This window comes from Marmota flaviventris, chromosome 6 (assembly GCF_047511675.1).
Source record: "Marmota flaviventris isolate mMarFla1 chromosome 6, mMarFla1.hap1, whole genome shotgun sequence".
In the NCBI taxonomy this organism is placed as follows: domain Eukaryota; kingdom Metazoa; phylum Chordata; class Mammalia; order Rodentia; family Sciuridae; genus Marmota; species Marmota flaviventris.
In genome coordinates this window covers 11,604,090-11,629,393 of record NC_092503.1, presented here as the reverse complement: position 1 = coordinate 11,629,393, position 25,304 = coordinate 11,604,090, and the positions used below count along the sequence as shown (strand labels likewise).

Below are 25,304 nucleotides of genomic sequence, written 5' to 3'. Positions count from 1 at the left end.
AAGGATGGGGGTGCCAGTGTGGTCAGATTCCAGGGAGGGTCCTCCTCCTGGTGCAGATGGCTACCTTCTTGCTGAATCCTTGGTGACAGGGAGAGAGGGAGCCCTAGTCTCTTGTTAGAAGGTCACTGATGCCATTGTGACTCTGCCATCACGGCCTCCTCTAAGCCCAGTCACCTCCCCAAGGTCCCACCTCCCAAACCACTGCAGTGTGTGTGAGGGCTTCACAGGGGACTTGGGGGAGGCAGACATTCAGTCCACGGCTCCAGGTTCTGTGCTTGATTCCATGGTAGCCCCACAGGAGTGACCTTAACTACTGGACAAACTGTCCTTAGGTCGGAGCTGGAGAGAATTCCTGAAGCATCGGAGGATTTTGCTGGACTTCCTTCAAAAAGGAAGTCCAAACAAAAAGGATTAGGATGATTGTCATTATTTTCTGGATAACTAGGCTTCCTGAACTTTTTATTACTTGAAAAAATAAAATAAAGTTTCTATGTTTAAATCAGCATGTTAAAGAAAAAAGAAAAGGAAGAAGTTGTTAGGGTAGTATTCCTATGGGTAAAATCTGGCCTCTTGCTCATGGGGGTAGCTAGCCACTTTTGAAAGCATCTTATAGCTAAGTACAAGTAATAGCAAAAATATAATGCTGATATGATAAGAAGAATGATGATGATGATGATACTTTTAATGATATATGAAGATTTTAAAAATATTTTTTTAGTTGTTGATGGACCTTTATTTTATTTGCTTATTTATATGTGGTTCTGGGAATCAAATGCAGTGCCTCACATGTATGAGGCAAGCATCTACCACTGTTACAACTCCAGCCCCGACATATGAAGTTTTAATATGTCAGCAAAGTGGTTAGCCACCAGGAAGGAGAGTAATCCTTTTTCATTAACTAGTGACAGTTGCTAGGTTTTTGGGTTGTGGATGTTTCGGTTACTTTTAATAACAGAAGGGAGAAAGCTTCCCCCCTCTCGCCCCTACCATCACTTTGTATAAGTCACAGAGCTGAAGAGAATTCGACTGGGCAGTCAGTCTCTAACAGAATCATGTCTCATCCATCCTAGACAGACAAATATAAGACTAAAGTTTTGTAGAGCTTCAGGAATAGGAAATAACATGACTTCTCTGAGTAGGTCGTTACAGCTTTACTGAGCTTACCCTAGCTATTTCCTTCTTGTGTGTGATGTCCACTGTCATCGCTCCTGTACCGTGCTCGGCTGCCCGTCTCCTCCCCATTGAGACAAGGAACAGATGATCCCCTGCCTGGCTCCAGGGCCTCCTCTTATCCCTGAATATAGTAATTAGCTTCCTCCTTAGTCATCACTTCCTGGGCTAAACCACTAAACAGAGCAGTTACAATCCAGAACACTGTAAGTCACTCTGGACAGGAGAAGAAAGAAATCTGTGAGCTGAATTTTAAAGCTTCTGTTTGGAGGTGACACTTTTGACCTCTCACATTTATTGGGCAGAGTGAGACACATGGCCCTGGTAACTTCAAGGGAGGCGGGGATGGGAGAGGCCTAGGGGAGGACCAAGAATATTTGGTGGGTACACTGGCAACTGCTGCAGATTTATCATGGCCTAGCTGAAGAACACAGTCCCCCAGGGTTTCTTGTAGTTCTAAGTCCAAGAACTACAGCCATGTTGTCTCAGGGAGTTTCTACAGAAACTACCGGTGGTTCTTACTCGGTAATAGAGAAAAATGGCCAGTGAACAATTACAAGGTATCGATTTAGTACTGGCTCCTAGGATGTGAGGAAAGGCCACCGATTTTCCTTTAGCTTCTAAGGAGTTAAATCCTCCATCCCAGCCTATTGGGGCAAAATTGACAAACAGAATTTGTGTGTGTTCAAAGCACACACCTTGATAATTTGAAATGCAGGTACATTGTGAAGTGGACACCGTGAGCAGGCCTGTTAACACACTTACACTTCACAGAGTTGCCTGATTTTTTTTTTTCTTTTTTTTTTTTTTTTTGAGTCAGAAGATGTCTTGGCAAATTTCGAGAATGCAAACCAATTGTATTAGTTGCAATAGTGTGTGTTAAATCTCTAGAACCTCTTCATCTTGGGTAACTGCAACTTGTACACGTTGACCAACTTCTCCCTGTGGGTCTGCCTTCGGACCCTGGGAAGCTTTCTGCTCTGCTTCTATGAGTTTGGCTATTTTGGATCATGCAGGGTCATCTTTATGCTGAGTGACATCTCTTGACTCCCTCTCTATTTTGGCTACAGTTCCCTGGCCATCAAGAATATATCAGTCCTCGTTTGTGATTATCTGATCGGGCAGAAATGGAAATCATATGCCTTAAGTACATACATAGCAAGCTCTAGGTTTCACAAGGACGAGGAATTCTGTATGAACTTATTTAAAAAATATTTGATTTTTTTTTAAAAAAAGGCCCTGTTTTAGCCTGAAAATTTATGAGGGGCTATTAGGATTATAGGATTAGAAATTGGTTAGAGACTAGGGAAATGCGCACCTATGTATGAAAATCAGTTATAAATACTCATGTGCACTAAGGAGAATTGCTTCACTGTGGTTGAATGTTGAACAGCCCTACAACCTGAAGTCTCTATCTCACGAGAATCAACAAGAGTGTTTATAAGTCACATGTAACTTTGGCACTTGTGTGCTTTTCTCTGGCAGAGTCCTGCTTGTTTTGAAACGCCCTATTATGGCTCTTGCAGGGTAACAGAGTAGTCCCAGTGTTTTGGGGCAGTGAGTCAGAGAGTCACATTTGTAGCTGAAATGATGTTAACGCTAGCTAAGAATTCCTTCATCTGTTAGGAGTTTTGGAAGTTCAACAAAGTGACAAAAATCTGAAAGTATTTTGAAAGTTTCCTAAGTGACTCACAGCGGCTGCTTTATTTGCTTTGTTCTACACAGGCATCAGTGTATAAATAAATATGACCACGGGACAGAGTGTAAACACAGTGGGAAATAATATTTTCATTACTAATAGCTGTGTTTGGGGCTCGGTTGTTTATAGCTCCTGGGCATTTAGAAATATTCTTCAGTTGCATGATCATGATTTTCTTTCAAAAGGCAAGTAAATGCTACTTGTTTTCTGGATGAAATTATTTTTATATCATTATTTTATTTATTTATTTTTATGTGGTGCTGAGGATCGAACCCGGCGCCTCACACGTGCTAGGCCAGCGCTCTACCACTGAGCCACAGTCCCAGCCCCTGGATGAAATTTTTGAAAAAAGAATCTGTCCACACAGAGGAATATTCAAAATAATCCCTTTAATCAATGGTTCTTGGCCCAGTTAGCCCCACTTTTATTTTAATATGTAGGGAAAAATTATTGAAAGCCCAGTTGTAGTTGAGTGGACTTGAATGTATTTAGCTTTCTCTGCCATTGCCTATCTAAGCTATGAATATGGAATATCTGTACCTTTCAGGTCAGGAGTTAAGTTCACTTTTGGCTGAATAAGATAGTACTCAAGTGAAAAGATGTAAATAAATGCATTTTTTTTCCAATGAAAGAAATTCCCCAATTAAGTAAAAAATATGAATTATGGAGAAAAACTACAATCACTGGCAGTACCCTTGGTGGATAAGGAATCCTTGGGGTGTGGTATTTAATATAGGAATTGGGAAAATAACCTAGAGATCCTTAAGTCCAAAGTCTAGACCTGGGCAATTGGCCAGAAGCTGAGGACAGTTTATCACAGAAGAGGAAGAGAAGTTTGCGTGGTTTTACACAATAACATCAACATCTGTATTCCCCACCCTGCCCTGGAAACGGTGACTTTATAACTTAGTTTTTAAATAATATAGGTTGAAAATAGATTGCAAGAGTGTGAATTCTTTCCTGGAAGTCATTGATTTCACAGTTAAAAAATAAATAAAAAGAAATATCATTCCAGAAATTTTCACTAGTGGGTAACTATACCAGTTAGTTTCTTGATGCTCAGCGCAGGTTAGATACAGGAGAGTCTGTGGTATTTATCGACCTCTCTAAGTGTCTGTGCTGCTGATAAATATTGGCTTGGGCAGCCCCATTCCTATGAAGTGCTCTACCACTGAGCTACATACCAACTCCAGGCAACATGGTTTCTAAACTTCTTTCTGTCTTGAAGATATGATGATTAAAAATGTATTCTTATTATAAGAATTTTATTGTAAGAATTAGCTGCTACCCATATGATACTGAGGCTGTGTAGAGGGGGGATGCTTTGGGTGCTGGGACCTCTGATGCATGATCATTTGTGTTTGCACAGGAGCCACGGTCCAAGGAGGGCAGCGACTACTTTGACAGCCGCTCTGATGGGCTGAATGCAGATGTGCAGATGCCCCCTCCGGGCTCTGCGCTGCTCTGGCCAGGGGGCTCGGCTCACATCCTGTCTCAGAGGAGCGAATCTGCTCATGCGATTGGTAGTGATCCCCTGCAACAGAACATTTACGAGAATTTCATGAGAGAGCTGGAAATGAGCAGGACCAACCCAGAGCACATAGAAACATCCACGGAAACCATCGAGTCCAGCAGCGAGTCACTCAGCTCGCTGGAGCAACTGGATCTGCTGTTTGAGAAGGAACAAGGAGTGGTCCGGAAAGCTGGGTGGCTCTTCTTCAAACCCCTCGTCACTTTGCAGAAGGAGAGGAAGCTGGAGCTGGTGGCACGGAGGAAATGGAAACAGTACTGGGTAACTCTTAAAGGTGAGTGCCCTGTGACCTGCTGTGGGCGGCAGGTGGCCCCGTGTTCCCCGTGCTTGCCTAGGAGTGCCAGTGAGGTCAGCGTTGACTGGAGCTAGCGGGCAGGGCTTCCGTGCAGAACCTCAGGCGTGCTTCACCACAAGCACTTCGCCAAACCTGTATAAAATGGTTCACTTACTATTTGGGTTTATATTTAGTCTAACCAATAATTAGTTCATTTAAAAGTGATTGCTTATCATTTTATATGCATTACTGTACCACTCTTTGATACTTTTCCTGCTTCTTAGGAAAGAAAAACAAAAATAAAACCCAAACCAAACTAAATGAATTGCTAAATGTAGTTCAGAAATTTCATATTTTGCGTACAGTCAGCATTTGACAGTGATTCCTCCTAGCTCTCTCTTCCTGAGGATCCTTAAGGTCAGAGGAGCTATCATAGCGACCCCAAACAAAAAGAGCAAGACTTTTAAAGCCAAGACTGATTTTCCTAATGTCACACAGTCACACAGACATATTCAAAACATAAGCATGCAGATTTTCTTCCTCAAGTCAACATAAACCTAGCAAGATATTTAGAGGAACAAAGTTGTGTAGTGAGATCCGACAGTGATTCTTCCTAGCTTGAGTATCAACTGGATTATTGGATTTCTATCATTCCACATTTATGAACTAAGAAAGTATAATTGTTATCCTCAGTGCAGCAACTTGCCTGCCTGCCTGCCTTCCTTCCTTCCTTGTCTTGAGAATTGAACCCAGGGCTTTGACCATGCGTGATAAGCCTGTGCTTTACCACTGAGCTATACTCTCAGTGTAGTCTTTCTTTCTTTCTTTTTATTGTTAATTCCCCGCCCCTGCCCCCCTTACTGGGGATTGAACCCAGGGCCTCACACATGCTAGGCACGCCCTCTACCACTGAGTTATAGATATTGTGTCCATCCACAACTAAAAAAAAATATTGAAAAAAAAAAAAAAAGAAAAGAAAATCAGAATTGCTTTGCTCCATGTATTACATAATCTGAATGCTAGTGGGGCTTGTGTGTGGCCACATCCCACCTGAGAAATGGGGTGTGAGTGACAGTGAAAGGGTTTGGAGCCAGGCCCTGTGGAAGGACTGTCCACCCTGGAGACAGAACTGGTGTGAGGGCGAGCAGTGGTGTTGTAGAGGCACCTCGACTTCCTTCTGTAAGAAGGACTGAAGGTCGACAGGCTGGTTCTAAGTCAGTGTGAGCTACTGGAGCTTTGGGCAGGTGGAAAGACACCACCTTCCTGGTTTCCACACTCCCAACAGCACTTGTGCCGGGCCAGTTGGTGGAGGCTTCTTGGTGGATGTGATGTTGGAGAATTCAGAAATACCCTCAGGGCTGGAAGACCCAACTGCCAGGCCCCTGTGTTGCCCTGAAGGTAAGCCAGACTTCCGGCTGCTGGCTTCAGGGACAGGAAAGGCCCGAGTTTTCTTTGACCCCCGAGAGATCTGCGCTCTGCTTGTGAAACACTTCACGATCCACACACAAATGGGGCTTTGTAAACGTTATCAAATACTCATTCCCCGTTTCCTTTGCAGCCAGGGCTTGCCATGCGATAAAGATGTTTTTCCCAGCACGACCTTTCCTATGTGGCTCTTGACACCTTTTCCTCTGGGACTTCAATATGTCAAGTTCCATTTCCTTGGCTTGAAGTCCAAGTTGTAATGCTGAGACTTAACTCTTTGGTTTAATCGTCCTTAAAATCATACCTATGTGTAGATTCGCATAAATATTTAAACAGGATTTTAAACTTACTCTCAAATAGTTTTCAAAGTATCTGTGTAAGTAAATCAGAAACGGGTTTCTGGAGAGAGCAGTTATTAACCAACAACCTGGTGGCCTGCTTCCCTTGAATGTGCAGGTGGGCTAAGGGTACACAAGTGTAATACTTTAACAAGGTGGTTCTGCTTTACATCTGTCTTTTCTAATGGGTGGATTTTCATGCAGTTAGTTAACAGGGACTTCCTGGGCCAAATTGTTGGCAAGGTCACTAAAGTTGTCCCTCAGAGTGCACATCACACTGTGTCCAGCATCAGGAGAGGAGTTGATCTGATAATTTGAGGATGCCCATGATTCAGCCCTGAGACAGGCCAGCGGCAGGGAATGGAGGGAAGAGTGTGGGGCAAGAAGGTTTTCACGAAAAGGTGGTTTTCAGGGAGGACTGAAGCCAGGTGCTCTCTTCCGCTGGAGGTATTTCTGTTATCACCTCTTGTATATTGTACTTCCACTCCTGTTCCAGTGTATCTTTTTTTCTGCTTCAGTGGCAAAGAGGATACCCTCTGTCCTCTCCAGGTGAACACTAGCACCTGGTGGGCCCTGGACAGGGCTGATGGCTGCTGCCCTGGGTGAATGGGAGGAGATCTCATCAGTGCAGACCAGTCCCTTCCCATCAGTCCCTGTGCCCCCCTCGAGAGGCAGAGTTCCTTTAACTTAAAATTGATGTAACAAGAGTTAAGATGGATTTCCTGTCCTTTAAATTCAATAGGCACACAATTCTGCTTAGGGAACTACATGCTGGCCGGCTCTAAAGTGAAACGTCCACGTGAGCAGCCGTCTGGTGTTGATGGGGTGTTTGGCAACATCTTGGCATGTGTCCAGGGCTTGTGTTCATTTCCTCTAGATGTAATGACTCAGATCATGGCCTTTGGGATACAATGGCAGGGAGACTGGGAAGAAAACATTGGAGAGAACTCGGGCTTGGGCGCATTTAGCCTTGCTCTCTCACCTTCGTCCTGCCGCGTTCAGCAGGGGCCATGGTCCTGATGGAGGGATTAGAAATGTATTGTTTCTAAGTGTACCATTACCTGGGGAAAGAGAGAGACTCAGACCCTCAAGAAGCAATGCTGGCCATTAGTCTCTTGCTGTTACCCTTGTCCTTAATATTTGAGCATGTGTAGCCTTTTGGGGTGAGGTTTTTGTTTTTTTGAGGGGGGGGGGGTGCTGGGGCTCAAACCCAGGGTCTCCAGCATGCTAAGCACACCCTGTGGCACTGGGCTCATTGTATGCATGGGAGCAGACAGCTTAGCTCAGTGCTTCCTGAGTTCATGAATTGCAATCTTTGAAGAAGAAAGCACCAGTTCTGAAGTCCAGGCTTGGGCTAGCACCGCTGTGCTGTTTGTTTAGATTCAGACTTATTTTTAGAGGAAGCAGCGAAACTGACAAGAGTGAAACCGTTTTTAAAACTCCTAAACTCTTATGACTGAGGACACCCACACAGCAGGATGGAGTGCCATTAAGTGGACTCTGCTGGCTCTCAGGCAGGTGAGCGAGCGCTGGCTGGAGTGAGAGGTATTTGCTGAGCACATCAACTGTGACCCCCTCATTCGTGCCGTGTGCCCGAGCCTGGCTCAGGAGAGGTGCTCAGAACTGATTCTTGGACGGAGGCTGAAGGGATAGTAAACCTAAACCAGGAGCATCAATTTGATTAAAAATTGTCTTCAGTAATTATAAGGCATTTCTATCTAATCTTCAGACCCTTGGTAACTTCTACCAGCGATTCTTTACTAGCTTAATTTCGGGGGAAATGAATACTGAAAAGCCTAGGAAGCAACATTCTCAGAGTAATATTTAAAATTCAGGAATACTCAGTTTCATGTTTCCCCCTTAACCTGAGTCAGTAAGATTACTGTAATGTTTTTTTATCACTTATGAAATTAGAGAATTTACTAAAAGGAAATCATTCGCCCCAGCCTTTGGAGGATAAACGGGGTACTTTCTCAGAAATGCAAAGTTACCTCGTTGTAGTTTCTTGTTAACTCCTTATTCAGTAACTGTACCTAGAATCTGTGGTTTCTTTAGCCTCCCCTATTTAATAAATATATCCTAAATAACACTGTAGTCTGCCCAAGAACCAGGAGGCTGGGGCCAGAGGGCCTGCATTGATAGCCCTGTCCCAGTGCCAGCTGAGGGGCTGTGCAGGGAGTCCACGGTCCCGGTTCTTTACCTGAAGAGTGGGTGAATAACCACCTCCTTCCTGCAGGGCCCCGGGGGGACTGACTGAGCCATGTGTGCAGAGAACCCAGAGGAGTTAAGCCCAGTCTGTGCTGGGCATCACTGTTGCTGATACATTTACAGAAACATACTCCCTGGCCTGCTAAGACAAGCAGGCCACTTCAGATGCCGTCTGACTTGTTGGTGGTAAACGATGGTCTCATTTAGGGCTGGCGGTCTTGTTTGCACGCATCACTTACTCTCATGCCTTTCCCAGACCCTCGTGTCTTGTGGCAGGGACATTATCTTGCTTCTCTCTTTCCCAGGCTGTACCCTGCTGTTTTACGAGACCTATGGGAAGAATTCCACGGATCAGAGCGGGGCCCCGCGGTGCGCTCTCTTTGCAGAGGAGAGCATAGTGCAGTCCGTCCCGGAGCATCCCAAGAAGGAGAACGTGTTCTGCCTCAGCAACTCCCTTGGTGATGTCTACCTTTTCCAGGTACTGCTGGGGCTTTGCGAATGGAGGGTTGAGGTGCTGCCCTGTGATCAAAGGGAACAGAGTTAAAAGACAAAACCGAGAACTGAAGTAAACCCTTAGCTGGGCTTTGGATTAGGACTTGCGCAGCAGACCGTGGTGCTAGCTGCCAGTGCACTGGTACCATGGCCAGTGTAGACATGAGGGCAGCTGGCATTTCCCAGGCACCCATCAAGTGCGGGGCTGCAGCCCATGAGATGCTCACAGGACACAGAGAAACATCACGGTCCCCACTCCAGCCCCGCTCACGGTGTAGAGAATGCAGCATCTGGGATTCCCAGAGCCGAGTCCTATTAAAGGAAGCCTAGGGAACAATGGAGACTCGGGCTCTTGAGAATTCCAGAGGAAGTCAAAGAATCAGCTTTCTAGGAAAAACCTCCTGGACAAGTGAGGTCTTGTTTCCCCGGGAAGATGGCCTTCGGATGTGAAAATTCAGGCCATCTGCTGTTGGAAGTTTGAGCCACTTTCTAGTTACAAAGGCCGAGTGGTAGAGCATAGGGGTGCTGAGCCTCGGGTACTGGGTCAACCTTACATTTGAACTCTGGTGCTGTGCTGGGGTAAGTAGGTCATCGTGGAGCACCTGGGGAACTTCTGAGCTTCAGACCCTTCAGCGTGTATGTTTATAAAACCTAACAGGATTGCTTTGAGGGTGAATATCATCATATGCATGTGTTCAGTCCTAAAGGAATTCTAACAGTTATTTGAGATGGGGTCTTGCTAGGTTGCTCAGGCTGGTCTCAAATTCCTGAGTTTAAACTCTCCTCTTGCCTCAGTCTCCCAGGTAGTTGACACTATAGGTGCCATCACCACATCTGGCTAAGAAATTTTGACTGTTATTATTGATCCACTCAAAAGAGTTGGGAGTGATCAACAGGAAGTGAAATGTGCCCTTCCAATGCCTCCTAATCCAAGCCGAGTGCTTGATGTAGATGCAGCGTGGGCTGTAGATTGTATCTGGCTGGAGGATTCATAGAAACCTCAGAGAGCCTATGTGATGGACATTATTATCCAAAGAACATGTATGAAGACACGAATGGATGTGAATGTACTTTGTGTACAACCAGAGATATGAAAAATTATGCTCTATCTGTGTAATAAGAATTGCAATGCATTCTGCTGTAATATATAAATAAAAAATTAATTAAAAAAAGAAAGAAAAGAAACCTCAGGGATCCTGGTTTAGGTCTCTGGTAAAGTTGGTCCTAGGTGCCCTCAGAAGCCCTGCAGAACAAATGTTCTCTAGACCAACTTTGGGAGTCTAGAATTCTTTAGTGCCCCTGCATCACGGTTTCCTGAGAATAGCCTTACCTCTGTCCCCAACTGACTTGACTGACAGGAATCAGGGCCTGGAGTATGCTTTTCCTCCTCTTAATAGAAAGATCCTTTAACACCTTTCATGATGTTTTAAAGAAAAATAAGGAATTGATGTCAACCTTAATTCAGGCAGGTAAACCCCTTATGTTAAATTTGTGTGGACTTCTAGGAGTGAGTGTGAAATTAACGTTTTGTGATTCAGGCAGAATATTCTTAGTTCTAAGACTCTCTCCCAATTGGTCCTATTCGATGATCCCAGAGGCCAATGGAAGATCCACTCTTTGGCTTGTATGTATGTGGATATTTCTGGACACCATGAAAGTGCTTCTCAGCCTTCTTAATGTCATATATATTTGCACATTCCACTTAATTTAGGCTTTCCTTATAGTTGTTAAAATATTTTCCTTTTATAAAAATAGTACGGTCTTTGCATCCGAAGTCACTTACCAAAGAGAAACTGTTACAAACGCCCAGTATTGGAAGACGTCTACTTTAATGTCCTTAGTGTGGGTCCTCTCCCTATATTTTTTATTGATTTTTTTTAATAATGGAAGCTACATTGTAGACATAATTTTATATCCAGATTTTGTGTTTTAGCCCCAATATTTTCTTCTTCTATTAGACTGATGAAGAGAAGCAGCCACTCAGAGAGGGGCATGATGGAACAGCATAGATGTGGCTTCGTTTTCTGTCACTTCTGTTGTTGACTCCTGGCCGCTCGTGGCCCCAGGGTTGTGTCTGCTCCGCAGTCCACGTTCTCTCTGGTCCTCTGAGCCCAATGAGTGGTTGGGTGTGTTTTTGAAATTAAACTCTTTTTTTTTTTTTTTAATGAAATGCAGGTATTTCTTGGGATTCACTCATCCAAACCCAGCCTGCCATTCTGGAGAGAAATTTTGTGTCAAGGAATTTCAAACCATCTCCTCGCTCTCTGTGTTTAGGCCACCAGCCAGACAGACCTGGAAAACTGGGTCACTGCTATCCATTCTGCGTGTGCATCCCTTTTTGCAAAGAAGCATGGGAAAGAGGACACGGTGCGGCTGCTGAAAAGCCAGACGAGAAGCCTGCTTCAGAAGATCGACATGGACAGCAAGATGAAGAAGATGGCGGAGCTGCAGCTGTCTGTGGTGAGCGACCCCAGGAACAGGAAGGCCATCGAGAACCAGGTACAGCAACCAAGAGCGTAGACTCGAATTATGAACATAATTCACATACTCTGGGGGAAATGGTTTCTTTTCTTTCTTTATTTTTTTTATTTGTTCATTTTAGTTATACATAACATTCGCATTCTTGTGGTTGTATATGATGTGGAGTTACACTGGTCATGTATTCATGTGTGAACATAGGAAGGTTCTTTCTGATCATTCTACTGGCTTTCTTATTCCCATCCCCCCTCCCTTTATTTCGCTCTTTTTCTAATCCAATGAACTTCTATCCCCCGCCCTCCATTGTGCAGCATCCACATATCAGAGAGAACATTCAGACTTTGGTTTTGGGAGATTGGCTTATTTCACTTAGCATAATGGTCTCCAGTTCTATCCATTTACCAGCAAATGCCATAATTTCATTCTTCTTTATGGCTGAGTAATATTCCATTGTGTATGCATATATATCACATTTTCTTCTTCCATTCATCTGTTGAAGGGCACCTAAGTTGGTTTCATAGCTTAGCTATTGTGAATGAAGCTGCAATAAACATTGATGTGGCCACATCACTATTTTATGCTGATTTTTAGTCCTTCAGGTATATACCGAGGAGTAGGGTAACGGGGTCAAATGGTGGTCCCATTCCAAGTTTTCTGAGGAATTTCCATATTGCTTTCCAGAGTGGTTGCACCAATTTCCTGGGGGAATAGGTTTCTGTGGCTTCTAAGTTCACATACTTATGGCTATCTTGTGTGACACAGGTGATGTGGTTCACTTTACAACCTTTAGTGGCTGATCAGAAACACATTGCACATCCCTCATCTGAAATGCTTGGGACCAGAAGTGTTTTGGATTTTCTTAAAATGTTTGAATTTTGAAATATTTGCGTATATACAATGAGGTATCCTGGGGATGGGACTTAAGAAAAATTCCATAGTAACACACCAATTTGGACAGACTGATGCATTAGAAAGAAATTTTACTTAAAACCCCAAATTAATTTGTTTCATATGCACCTTAAACACATAACCTGGATGTAAGTTACATAATGTTTTAAAGAATTTTGTGCATGAAACAAATTTTCATAGTGTAGGATTTTTAATTGTATCATATTGACACTCAAAAAGTTTTAGATTCTAGAGCATTTCAAATTTGGGATTTCTGGATTAGGGTCGCTCAACCTATATATTGAAATAGTTTATAACCGAATCTTTTTGCCTATGTTAAGTGGTGCCATTTGGCCCAGCTGATTATCTGAAAAATTGTTATTTTTCTGAACAAAATCCATGTGATAAAACCCCCAGAGGATTGGACAGTTAAGTCCTAATACAAAGGATGGCTTGGGAAGGGGGGTTTGGTGTAACGCAGCTAGCTATTCCTGTGTCTGTGGAGTCCAGAAACCACTAACAGACAACAGGGAAAATGCTTTCCTTGGTCTGCTGCCACATTCATGCCGTTGGGTGGCTCTACCCCATGTGCATTGTAGAGGAGGTGAGGTAGCTTTTTAATTTTTATTTTCCTTTGCTTGGACCACCTCAATACTTAGGAAAGTGCTCGCGAAATTTCTAGCCTTCCTCTCAAGTCAGGTTCCCTGGGAAACAGACTGAGCTGGAGAACTGTAAGTGAGGAGTTTTGCTGGAAGCCCTCAGGAGCATTACTGGTTGGGAGTAAGGAGCAGGACTGGGGTGGAGCCCGCAGGATTTTGACCACCAGGCAGGCCCCACAGGAAGCCCTGGAGCTGGGTGGCCCTGCAGAGCTGTCTGCATCGTGGCAAGGGGGCCAGGCTTTCTCGCCTGGCAGCTCCCTTCAGTGGAGGTCAGTCCCCAGAGGCACCCAGCTGTGAGCTTTGAAAGAACACCTCTGTTTCCAACAAGGGGTCCAGGAGATGCAGTGTCCACTATGACCCTTCCAGAATCAGTTGTCAAGTGACTTGAGAACTTGAACAAGGAATAGGGTAATGATAAGTTAGCATGTTCTTGAATTTTTCATCCTTTTTACTTGAAAATGAGGTTCTTAAAAAAATATTCCATAGTAACACAGAGATTTGGACCAATTTATTAGCAAATTTTGCCTGTGATGTTTTACTCACGTCGCATGTCAGTCTTTCATTATGTGTGAATGTTTAGCCTTGTTCAAAAGTTGATCATCTACATATATTTGAAAAACAGTAAGTGTAGAAAGAAATTCAGGTTACAGTGGGAATCACACATGAATTCAAATGATGTATTTGTGATACGCTAAGAATTTGGAATATATTAGTTAGCAGTAGTAAAATAACCAAATAACTGCCTCTCATCTAGTATTTTTAAAGGACGGTGTGATGAATCTTCTATTACTCTTCCCATCTTTTCCTGTTCTTATGTTCCATTTGGTCTTTATTCCTTCTCAGTTCTTTCCCTCTCACCTGCAGGTACTGGTCAACCTGACAGATGCATCTGGCTTCAAGAAATAAAAATAATGATGAATTATGGACCCTGTTGCTGATTAGTGTATAACTTAGTTAGAAAACCTGTTAAATATGAAACTAAAGAACATTCTAGAATGGGATGTTTGGTGACAACTGACAAAGTCATCCAATTTCATGAGGGATCAGAGGGTCGGAGTCGTGGGGATTCCTGGGAGGACATGGCCTTCAAACACTGTGGGGTTGTGCAGGTGGGAAGGATTTCCATGAAAAGACCTGGGGCAGAAGTAACAGGGATGGCTTGGAGCTCCTGGGCACACCACAGAGCGTGTGGCTTGGCAAACGAGGAGTAGTTGGTGCTGAGCTGGACAGGCGCTGGGGCAGTTTTTGGGGTGTTTTGTCTTATTCTGTAACAATGTACTATCAACTTGGTGGCTTAGCAGCAACCCACATGGATTTCTCACAGTCCCCAGGGATGGGAAGTCCAAGGTCAAGGCAGGGCAGATTCCAGGTCTGGTGAGGGCCTGCCTCCTAGAGATGGTGTCTCCTTGCTGTGTCTTCCCTTGGTGAAAGGGCAGGGAGGCTCTCTGGGCCTCCTTTGTAAGGACACTCATTCTCTTCACAAGGGTTCTGTTGCTGACCTAACCCCTCCCCAAAGGCCCGGCCTGCTAATACCATCACTATAAAGGTTGTTTTTCAACTTGAATTTGGAGGGTGGGGCGCATACACATTCAGGCCCTAGCAGTTTTGAATGCTGGGCTTGGATAGAATTTCAACTTGTATTCCACATTCAAAGTAGAAAGCAATCTAGTTTTTGGCGTTGTATCTTGGATCAGGCAGTGACTTGGAGGACAGATTGAAGTGGGGAAAGGCATTGGGCGGTCCGATGGCACTGGTCTGGATGTGTGGATACAAGGGCTTGGTCCTGAGGGATATGAAAGTTCAACAGTTCACATGGACACCAGAGAGCATGGTCTGCTGTGGCTGTGTGGACTCTTAGAGTCACCTCCAGTCCTGAGTGGAACTGTTCTGATACAGGAGATGCCATTATCTACGCCTGCCAGCTGGAGGCGCCAGACTGCAAGACAGTTTCCACGTGGAGGTGAGAAGGCAGCATTAACTCCAGGAAGAGAGCAGGAGTGGAGGGGAAGAGAACAGCAGTGGAGGGGCAACGGGTTGGGCAGGAATACCCCTGCAGCCTGCCGGAGCCCTCCCCGCTCACATCTGGGAGGAGGCTGGTCCTGAGGCTACATGACTGCACTGCCCAGCTTCCTGCCTGGGGAATGCAGGGTGTGCCCAGCTCTGCCCAGGGTGTGAGCGGAGAGCTGAGGAGAGATGGCTATCCTGGTGTTTTCTTTGTACTGCATCCCACCTGGGGTCCTGAGGTTCCACAGTCTAGTTATGACAGCCCTTCTGCTGGGAGAAATATAACTCATGGGGTCCGGTGTCACAGAGTGCTCGGGTGCCCTCGTCAAAGACCACATAGGACAGCGGTGGGATAAAGTACAGTTTCAACCCTTCTGTCTCCTGAGCTTAACTTTGGAACCATGTGTCTGGAAGGGGCACTCAGTTTAGAGTTTTCAGGGCCTTACATTTAGTTGAAGATTTACGTTTAGGGAGAGATGAGGGAACATTGACAGGCTCCCTTTATGTATGTGGACCTTTTTTTTTTTTTTTTTAAAGTTATAGATGAACACAATACTTTTATTTATTTATTTTTATGTAGTGCTGAGGATTGAACCCAGTGCCTCACGCATGCTAGGCCAGCGCTCAACCAGAGCTACAGCCCCAGCCCCTATATGGAGCCTTTTTATGGCCACAGGAAGTCCAAGCACATGAATTTTTCATTAGGTAGATATTTTTTTTTTTTTTGCCTGCCTGTAGTTTGTGAATGCCTGATGGATGATGTCACCTTTGGTGCCATTCTTTGATTGGGAGGGGTTACCCTTGCACAAACCCTTTCACAAATCAAAGGGTCCAGAATGATTGGCCTCAAGAGTTACTTCTTATAAAGAATTAGGGTGATGGTCACTTGGGGCCCATTGTCCACTCTTGCCAGAGTCCGTACCTTGGTTATTTTGTCCTCGTGCTCCTTGGTTTTCATTTCAGGCTCCAACCCCACCGGCTTCCTCCCTGCTCCTGTATCTCCTCCACCTACCCCACACACACCTCCTGCATGCTCATCTTCTAGTTGTACTCTAGGGAATTTCTGGTAAGATCCTGTTTGGATTGAAATTTAGAAATTTCACCTGAATAGTTTTTAGGTTATAATTTAGTCCTGTTTTCCCAAAGGACTTTGCAGTTATTGAAAAGCATCACATCTGGCCATGAAAGGTGAAAGAGCTGTTTACTCTCGACTTGCAGACACACAGACTGAGAAACACACAGACACACAGCGGGGAAGTAAGCACATGCTTGGAATTGCTTTTATGAGATCCCCTTTGACTAGGAAACGGTAATGTGACCACAAAGGTATTTACAGGCTGAGGCCACTTAGGTCCAGGCTCCCAATATCCCATACACGCACGTACAGTGTTTAAAACCTCTATGAAAGAGCAGTATTCAGTGCACTTACCATTTAAAAGTCTCAAGTCCACTACATACTTTTTTTGGGTGCATGGTAATTATACTGAATAGTGGGCTCATTGTGACATATTGGCACGTGTGCATCGCATACTTTAATAACTTTGATTCCCCAGTGCCTGCCTTTCCCTCCCCTTGTCCATCCCCTGATCCCTTCCTCCATCCTCCTTATCTCTCTTCTGTTTTCTTTTTTCTAAATATGAGAAAAAACATAAGCCCTCAACTTTTTGCATCTGGCTTGTTTTGAGTAACGTGATGCTCTCCAGGTCCGTCCATTTTCCTGCAGATGACACAATTTTGTACTTGATAGCTGACTAAAATTCTGTTGCGTGCACATACCACATTTTCTTTATCCATTCTTCTATTGGTGGACACCGAGGCTGGTTCCATAGGTTGGCTGTTGTGAATTATGCTGCTATAAACATGGGTCTGCACGTATGTCTATAGTGTGTGGACTTTAGTTCTTTGGGGTAAATACTGAGGAATGGTATGACCAGGTCATATGGCGGTTCCATGCCTACTCTTTTGAGGGACCTCCACACTAATTTCCCTAGCGGCTGTACTAATGTACCTTCCCACCAACAGTGGGTAATTGTTCCTTTTCTCTCCGCATCTTCTCCAGCATTTATTGTCATTTGTATTTCTGATGTTCTAACTAGAGTGAGATAAAATCTCAGTGGCATTTTGATTGAATTTCTTCGATGATGAGAGATGAAGATTCTTTTCCTTATAATTGTTGGCCATTTCTACCTTTTCTTTTGAGGAACATCTATTTAGTTCATTTGCCCATTTGTTGAGTGGGGTATTTCTTTGGTGTTGACTTTTTTGAATTCTTTATACATTCTAGACATTAATCCTCTGTTGGAAGAGTAGCTTGCAAAGATTTTCTCCCATTCTGTAAGTTTCTTCCTCACACTGTTAATTGTTTCTTTTGCTGTGCAGAAGCTTTTTAGTTTGATGTCATCCCATTTATTCATTCTTGATATTATTCCTGAGCTACAGGAGTTCAGGTGAGGAAATTTCTGCCTGAGCCAATATGCTGGATTGTTTTCCCTATATTCTCTTCTAGTAGTTGCAAAGTTTTTGTCTTATTTCAAGGTCTTTGATCCATTTTTGAATTGATTTTTGTGCAGGGTGAGAGATAGGGATCTAGATTCTACATATGAATATACAATTTTCCTAGCACCTTTTGTTAAACAAGTGTCTTTTCTCCAATGTTAACTTTTTGCCAAGAATCAGATGAGCATAACTGGGTGGGTGTGTCTTCTGTTTTGTTGCATTGGTCTACGTATGTTTTCATGTCGGTACCAAGCTGCATTTGTGACTGTGGCGCCATAGTATAATTTGAAATTGGGTACTGTGATGCCTCCAGCCTTATTCTTTTTGCTTAGAATTGCTTTGTCTGTGTCTTTTGCTCTTCCATATAAACTTTAGGACTATTGTTTCTCGTTCTGAGAAAGATTTCTTTGTGATTTTGATGGGGATTGCATTGAATCTGTAGGTGACCTTTGGCAGTATGGCTATTTTAACAATATTAATTCTGCCTATCCATGAACATGGGACTTCCTTCCATTTTTTGGTGTCTTTGATTTCTGTGTTCAGCATTCTGGAATTTTCCTTGTAGAGGTCTTTCAACTGGAGGTCTTTCCTCTAAAATCAAGAACAAGACAAGGATGTCCACTTTTACCAATCTTGTTCAATATAGTATTTGAGATTTGCCAGAACAACTAAACAAGAAGAGGGATACATAGGAAAGGAAGAAGTCAAATTGTTCCGATTTGCAGATGATATCAATCCTATACTTAGAAGACCCTAAAGGCTTCATCAAAAGACTGTTAGAGCTGATAAATACTCTAACAAGGTAGTAGATTAAACACTCAACATACAAATATCAGTGGTTTTCTATACACCACCAGGGAATCTTGTGAGAAAGGAATCAGGAAAACAGTTTCTTCCATAATAGCTTTATAACAAAAGAAAATATTTAAAAATAACTCTAACTTTTTATTTATGTAGCACTTTCCTCCAGAGACCCCCAAGTCCCTCAGATCTAGTCATATGATGTATGACAGTTATAGCAGAATATACAGCATGGATTACATCATGCAAGATAAAGTCCCTGGGACAGGTTTTCTTTGAAGTATGTGGGTGGAGGAAATCATTGTTAATGCCTTTTCCTAACAAAAAGACACTATCACAGTAAGGACACTGAATTTCATACTGGTATGGGGTCATGTGCTTTGCTTAAAATAAACCATCATTCGCCCTTGTCCTCAGGCCTCTGGGCTTTTCCATGGGGCAGGATGATGCAACCTTCATTTGAGCATATCCAATTTGGACCAGACCACACTGTGTGTCCACATGTCAGAGTGTCTTTGAAGTTCTGAAGGAGGAAGCCTTGTAAATTAAGTCCAGTCAGTACTTTATTTTCCTTTCCGTTTATTATTTCAAACAAGTAAATAAGGACAAAACCTCACCACCCTGAGGCCATCTTGGCATCCTCCCAGATGGCTTCCCCCAGACGGCTCATTCTGTGCCCTTCTCTGGGGGGGCCTGTCAGTTTCCTGTGTTAACCAGGCGGAGAGGGAGGGGATAGCCAGACCCTCAGGAGTGCTCCAGTGAGTGGGATGTGAAATGTGGGCTTCATTTAAAATGTTTACTTAAAGGTTTAACATGATAAGAGGATGTAGTGAATTCAGACAATTGGAAACTGGTGAAGGGAACAATATGAGCAAAGCTTTGAGGAAAATACAATAAGGAGTGTATGCAGGGTGGGGGGGGGGAGCAGCTAGAGAGCAGAATATTTGTGAAGAGGGATTTGAGGGTGCAAGGCCGGCTTATGCAGGTGCTGGGTGGAGAATAGACTTTGTTCTGTAGGCTACTGGGAGATGGTGGTTCTGTGTTGTTGAGTGAGCTTGGGTTACGTGCATACTCTGGGCTGGTGAGTGCACATGGATGGGGTTCAGAGATCACTGTCCTTGGGGTGCTCTCATCCTAGTAGAATGACAGAGAGCTGAGCATATAGTTTCCACATAATACCACGAATTCAGGGTAAATGATGTTTGAGTGCCAGGGAAGACGGAAATGGGAAGCTAATCCTCGACATTGGGGACTTCCCGGGGAGAAACACCTGAATGCTTCTTGAAAACCAAGGGGTGAATCAGAAGAGGATGGAGAAGAGCATTCCAGGCGAGGTTCAGCAATGGCAGGGTGCTCTGAATGACGCGGGCACCTGGCAATTCAGCGTCTCAGGCAGGGGTAGGAGGTGGAAGAGGTCAGGGGGGGCTGTCCTTCCCCCTTCTCTGTACTGCTGTGGAAACCTCCGGCTTGGCCTTCTCAGGTTCGTCTTCCACACAACAACCAGAGCGGATGTCATCTAGAAAGGCAGCCTGACTGTGTGTTTGCCTAGCTTACACACACCTTAGTGGGCTTTCTTACTCGCAAGATGAGGACCTGGAGAACCTCTGCTCTGCTGACCTGTGTCAACACTGTGACAAGACTGGCTTTCTGTAGGTCCCCACCTGAGCCACCACCCCACTCCTCACTGCGAGTGTCTCCTCTATAGACAGGACTCCATTTCTAGGGTGTGTGCATGTGCCTCCCCCCTGTCACCTGGCTCAGCCCTCTGCATTATAATGAAGGCCGAGGGGCACGTCCTCCAAGAGGCTGCCCCGACTCCCCTCCATGCACTCCATCAAGGACTCCCATGGTTCCTGGTTTCTGTCTGTGTCTCCACTCCGTCACCTTGCTCTGTCATAATCTCCTTGAGGCTGAGCTTGCACCTGCTATAAAACACGGGCTCCCAAAGCAACACGAGTGGATGCCCCCATGTCTCTCTCGTGAACCCAGGAATCGCTCCTCTTTGCTGTAGGAAACTGACTTCTCCTTCGAGGCTGTCCTTCCTTGGTCCTTCTCCAGGGCTCCTGATGTCTTTCCCCATAGCACGTCTCCTCCTCCTGCCTCGCTCCCTGCCACGATTCCCTCCCTGGTCACTAAGAGAGCCCCTGTTTTAGGCCATAGCCACGTTTAGTTTCATAGTCACTCCATGAGGTAAAGACGCGTCCGTAGTGCCCTCAGGTGAATTGGACTTTCTAATGTCACACAGCTCTTCAGTGGCAGAGCTGGGGTCTGAATCCAGATGTGTGCTGCGGAGGCTCCACTGCTTCTCAGTAGGATTTGGGTAAATCAGACGATGCCTCGCTCACTAAATCATGGGATGAATTATTTGGCGTAAGTCATAAATTAACCCATAAGTTATCCGTTATCACAACTTGGGTTTTTCAGCTTAGGGTGTTGGTTATAAACTAGAGTAGATTTTGTCTCGAAACCAAACGAAATTGACTCTCTAAACTGTAGCTGGTTGTTCTGACTACTAATGAACTTTAGCATCATCTGGGTCACTGGTTGGTGTCTTCTATGAAGATAGGTTTTAGAGTTTGTAAAACAATGGAAGTTTTTCAGTTTATTCCACCAAAAAGGACAAATGGATTATCTTTTAGGCTGAACCTAGTCATGGGCAACTGGCCTTATTTCATAATTAAGTGACTACACAGTGGGAAGTAGTTTTCTAGGAGCACTGGGTGTGGTAGGAATGTGCTTGTCATCTTTTAAAATGTATCGTGCATTTGATTCATTTGTTATTTTTATCATCAGGCTTCATCTCTCCCCTCCCTCTTTTCTACAGCAGAGCAAAACCTCTCTGAGCTCATTAAACGAATATAGCTATGGCTGTAATGAAAAGGAAACTTTTTAGCATTTAATTTATGTCAGAGCTTAAACATGTGAGTTTTCCCTGTGATTTTGCCAATAAGTTATCCTTTTACAGTGAAAGAGAATGAAAACCACCTTAGAGTAGGTTTGTTTTTTCATCCTTGTCATTTTCCGTTTTGTGCAGGGACATGAGAAGAAATGAAAGCTCAGTCTGCAGGTTGATGTCCAGGCACAGTTGTCAGGGTGCACGGGATTCAGAAAAGAGGGGCCAGTCTTGGCTTCCAGGAATTCATTTTGGAAATTTTGGTTTGTAATAATGTTAGGAGGAAAATCCCAGAATTAATAAAAAAATCTGTGATAAACAGCTGCCGATGGCATTTCTAGCTCAGTGATAACGTTGATGATGATGATTGAATTCAACTGAGGAAGCATAATAGCTAAGGAGACTGTCTTTTATTCCTGCCTTGACATTCTAAAAGTGCACCTTTATCTCATCGTCTGCGGGATTATCATAAAATGCTTTCTTTTTAGTTAGCATTACTTTAAATTTGGGCTACATCTGAATGTCAGGGTTAAAAATTGGAAGGGGAACAGTTCAAGATGAATAAGACACCTGAATGAGAACGTAGGCAGCTCCGCTCCTTCTCTCTAGGAAACCTGAGGCCTTGGAAGAAATGATGTTCACTGCGTCACTGAGGTGGAAGTTGCTGCAGCTGGCTTCAGGAGCAGAGTCCTGCGGGGAGGGCAGCAGACCCCGTAGCTTGTCAGGGATAGCAGCGTTCACACTGACAGCACTGTCAGTGTGGGGCTTGGTGAGTCTGGAGGGCTGGCTTATTCAGACCTTGACTGGTACGTGGGCCTTGGCCTCTACTGAGGAAACAGGTGGTGCTCCAGACTTTCCAGATCTTGTGAGGTCTGTTTCGAGCTCACGGATTCAGCCCTCTGCCACCTCCTCCCCTCTAGGAAACCAGCCACATCTGGAATCTAGAATTCTCTAATTTGGTGAGACCAAGAAGAGCCCCTCTGAATCCACATTCACAGCACACTTTCACCTGCAGATCTTCTTCTAGCCACTCCCTAGAACTTTGGTGAGTGCAGAAAGAAAAGTCAAACATCTCATTGTTTCTTATCCAACCACAAATCCTCCGTTAAGCTCAGTAACTGATTCTCTGTATAAAGAACCATGACCTTAAAGACAAGGTAAATATTGTCTTTAAATGCAATAGATGTGCGACTGATGATGGCTTCTCCTGCCATAGAGATCTATGGGGTAGACTGTATTTCTCAAGGGTCTCTGGAGAAACAGTCACACCACGTGCACGCACACCAGGGAATTGGTGATCGTGCAGGTGGGGAAGTCTCGAGGTCTGCAGGAGAGGACAAGCTGGCTCTAGACCCAAGGCTGATGGCTCAAGACCCAGGAGGAGCCAGTGTTCCGGTTCACAATCAGGCAGGGAACTTCTCTTGCTCCAAGCCCTTTGGGTCTGACCAGGCCTTCAGCTGCTTAGATGAGGCTCACCCATATTAGGGAGGGCAGTCTGCTTTGCTCAGTCTATCCATTTAAATGTTAATTGCATCCAAGAACACCCTCACAATCACACTCAGAATATTGTTTGAGCGAATATCTAGACACTTGGGGCCAAAATCAAGTACAATAAAATTAACCATCATAAAAGCTGATGTCAGGATTAGGATAAAGAGCACGGTTGAAATAGTCACTTTCCTTTACATTTTTTACTAAATTCCATTTTTAAAATGCCTCTACAGCATACACTCTTAACTGAGGTGCTTGTGCTCTTGGAACTTAATCACATACATTAGCCAAAGTCATGGTCTTTGTAAGGTCTCTCTTGGTCTGTTAGGGTCCCACTGCGTTTCCGTCCTCCAGCAGATGAAAGCATCTGGATTCCTGTTCTTGTAATGAACTCACTTGCATGTTGGGGGGAGAGATTTAGGAGTGTTGACAAAATTTTGTTGTTTTCTTTCTTTCTTTTTTTTCTTGACAAAATTTTAAGATTCCTTGTGTATTGTGTAGGATCAAACTGTCCTTGCCTTTCAGTGGTATTTTGATGGGTATTCACATGAATACATTAAATGGCACTTTAAGAAATACTCTGTAGGCTGTAGAACTGGGTGTAAGTGTAAGAGATTGTCATCTTTCCTGACCTGCGGTGACTGGTCCAGACTGGGCTCTTATTTCCTTCATCCTTTTAATCCACTACGATGGTCTGCACATCTTTCCTCTGGCAGCCAGTGACTTCTTCGTTTACCTTCCTCTCAGGTCTACAGTCCCAGTAGACCTCCCAGAAAGTAGTCTCAGCAATTTCACACTGAGTGTGTGTGTGTTGAGGGAGATCTTGTAAGCTTCAATATGTCACCCAATCTGGAAATATCTACATATTGGGAGAGGACAAAGGAGAACGTCTGTGATTATGGATTTTCAGGAGCCATCTAGAGGGGAAGAGGTTTATGAGGTGGAGCTGGAAGTCTAGTTTCCACTGCAGCTTAGGGTCCTGATAGCCTCAGTTTATCCCTGTCACACCTGGAATCTAGAATTCTCTAATTTGGTGAGACCAAGAAGAGATTTGCAGTTCCCATTTGAAGTCTCCTGTTGGTTTTGAGCAGTGGTTCTCACTAAGGCTGGGCACCAGAATCACAGGAGGCACTTTTGAAATCTATACTGTCTTAAACCTGGGACCTGATGGGTGGACTCTTTGGGGTTAAGACTGAGTCATCTCTGTTTTAAAAGCCACCGTGTCCTGCTGTTCGCTCTGGCTAACACCAGTAGGTTATTCCACCATTGGCAAGGATACTGAAAATCCCACCCCAGACAGATTTATTTAGGAAAGCAGACACACCTTCAGAGGAGAAGAGGGCCATCTCCAGAGGGAGAGACGTCCAAGGGCAAGTAGACCCTTTACCCTGGTTAAATTCCTTGTGGACATTCAGGTCCTTTCAGTGCTCTCGTGAGTGACTTCATTGTTTTACTGACAGTGATGAATCAATGAATTATTATATTAAGATCTTATAGCCATTATATTTCTTTCCCACAGAAAAGTTGTTCAGTGACCTTCCTAAGGAAGTAATACAGACAACTTAGAGGAGGTCTGGGGAATACCCAGAATTTGTAACTTTTCTGCAGGGAGAGACTGAAGGGGTCACAGTGTCCAGGGTTGGAAGTCCTCCAAATTATTATTGATCCAGAATTAAGAAGCAACTTGGCAAACTGGAGATGCGGTGGCTGCAAAGGCAGTGACATAATCCCTGTCCTGAGCTCTTCATGATGGGCCCTTGCTGTAGGCCTCTTGCGTTCTGAGATGGTCCTCCAGACCTGTGGAGCCAGCTTTCTGCTTGGCTTCAGAGCTCCATATTGGCAAGTGACCAGAGCCTCTCTCCACCTATAGTTTCCATCTTAATGGAGTAATGCTTGTGTGTAACACACTGTGACATCCTTGGGAAAGTGACGCAGGCCCCCAGGGTTGGACTGTTTCTTTACCCACTCAGGACTTCAGTTTTGAAGAACTAGGAGGAATTTCCGTCGTGTAAATAACTGTAGATTCTTTAATTTCATTCAGATGTACAGATGGTTGTCATTCTCAAGATCCCTAAAATAGCGGTCCCAGCCCTGTTTGTCCTCACCCCCCAAGTCCATTTGCTTCTTACTGTTCCGAGTCAGTTACTCAAGTGAACAGGACTGCAGAGGCCCTGCCTTTACAGAGCCAGTTCAGTTCATCTGCTTTTGGATCACAGGCTGTAAATGGGAAGGGAAATGAAACAAAGGGGAAAAAAATCATGTTTTGATTTTGCATCCTGTTGTAAGTCAGTGTGGTTTAATGCCGGAGTTCTCCAAAGATCATGCCATCTTGGCATGGCACGGGATCGGGACCACCAGCCACCCTTGGTTTTTGGCTGCCCTGATAAGTGTATTTTGTTGGGAGCACGGAAGTGGCGAGCAGAGAGGGCTGGTTTAAACCTCTGCAACTCCAGCTGA

The 25,304-nt window shown here is 44.3% G+C and overlaps 1 protein-coding gene across 2 annotated transcripts in view; it reads left to right on the top strand.

Moving 5' to 3' along the window:
• Positions 1–25,304, top strand: part of Tiam2 (TIAM Rac1 associated GEF 2) — a 232,700-nt gene that overhangs the window by 134,328 nt on the left and 73,068 nt on the right. For both annotated transcript variants that reach the window (XM_071612884.1, XM_071612883.1), the window contains exons 6-8: positions 4,239–4,674; positions 8,951–9,123; positions 11,412–11,636. In XM_071612884.1, coding sequence (XP_071468985.1) covers positions 4,239–4,674; positions 8,951–9,123; positions 11,412–11,636 — 834 coding nt within the window. The remainder of the gene's footprint in view (positions 1–4,238; positions 4,675–8,950; positions 9,124–11,411; positions 11,637–25,304) is intronic.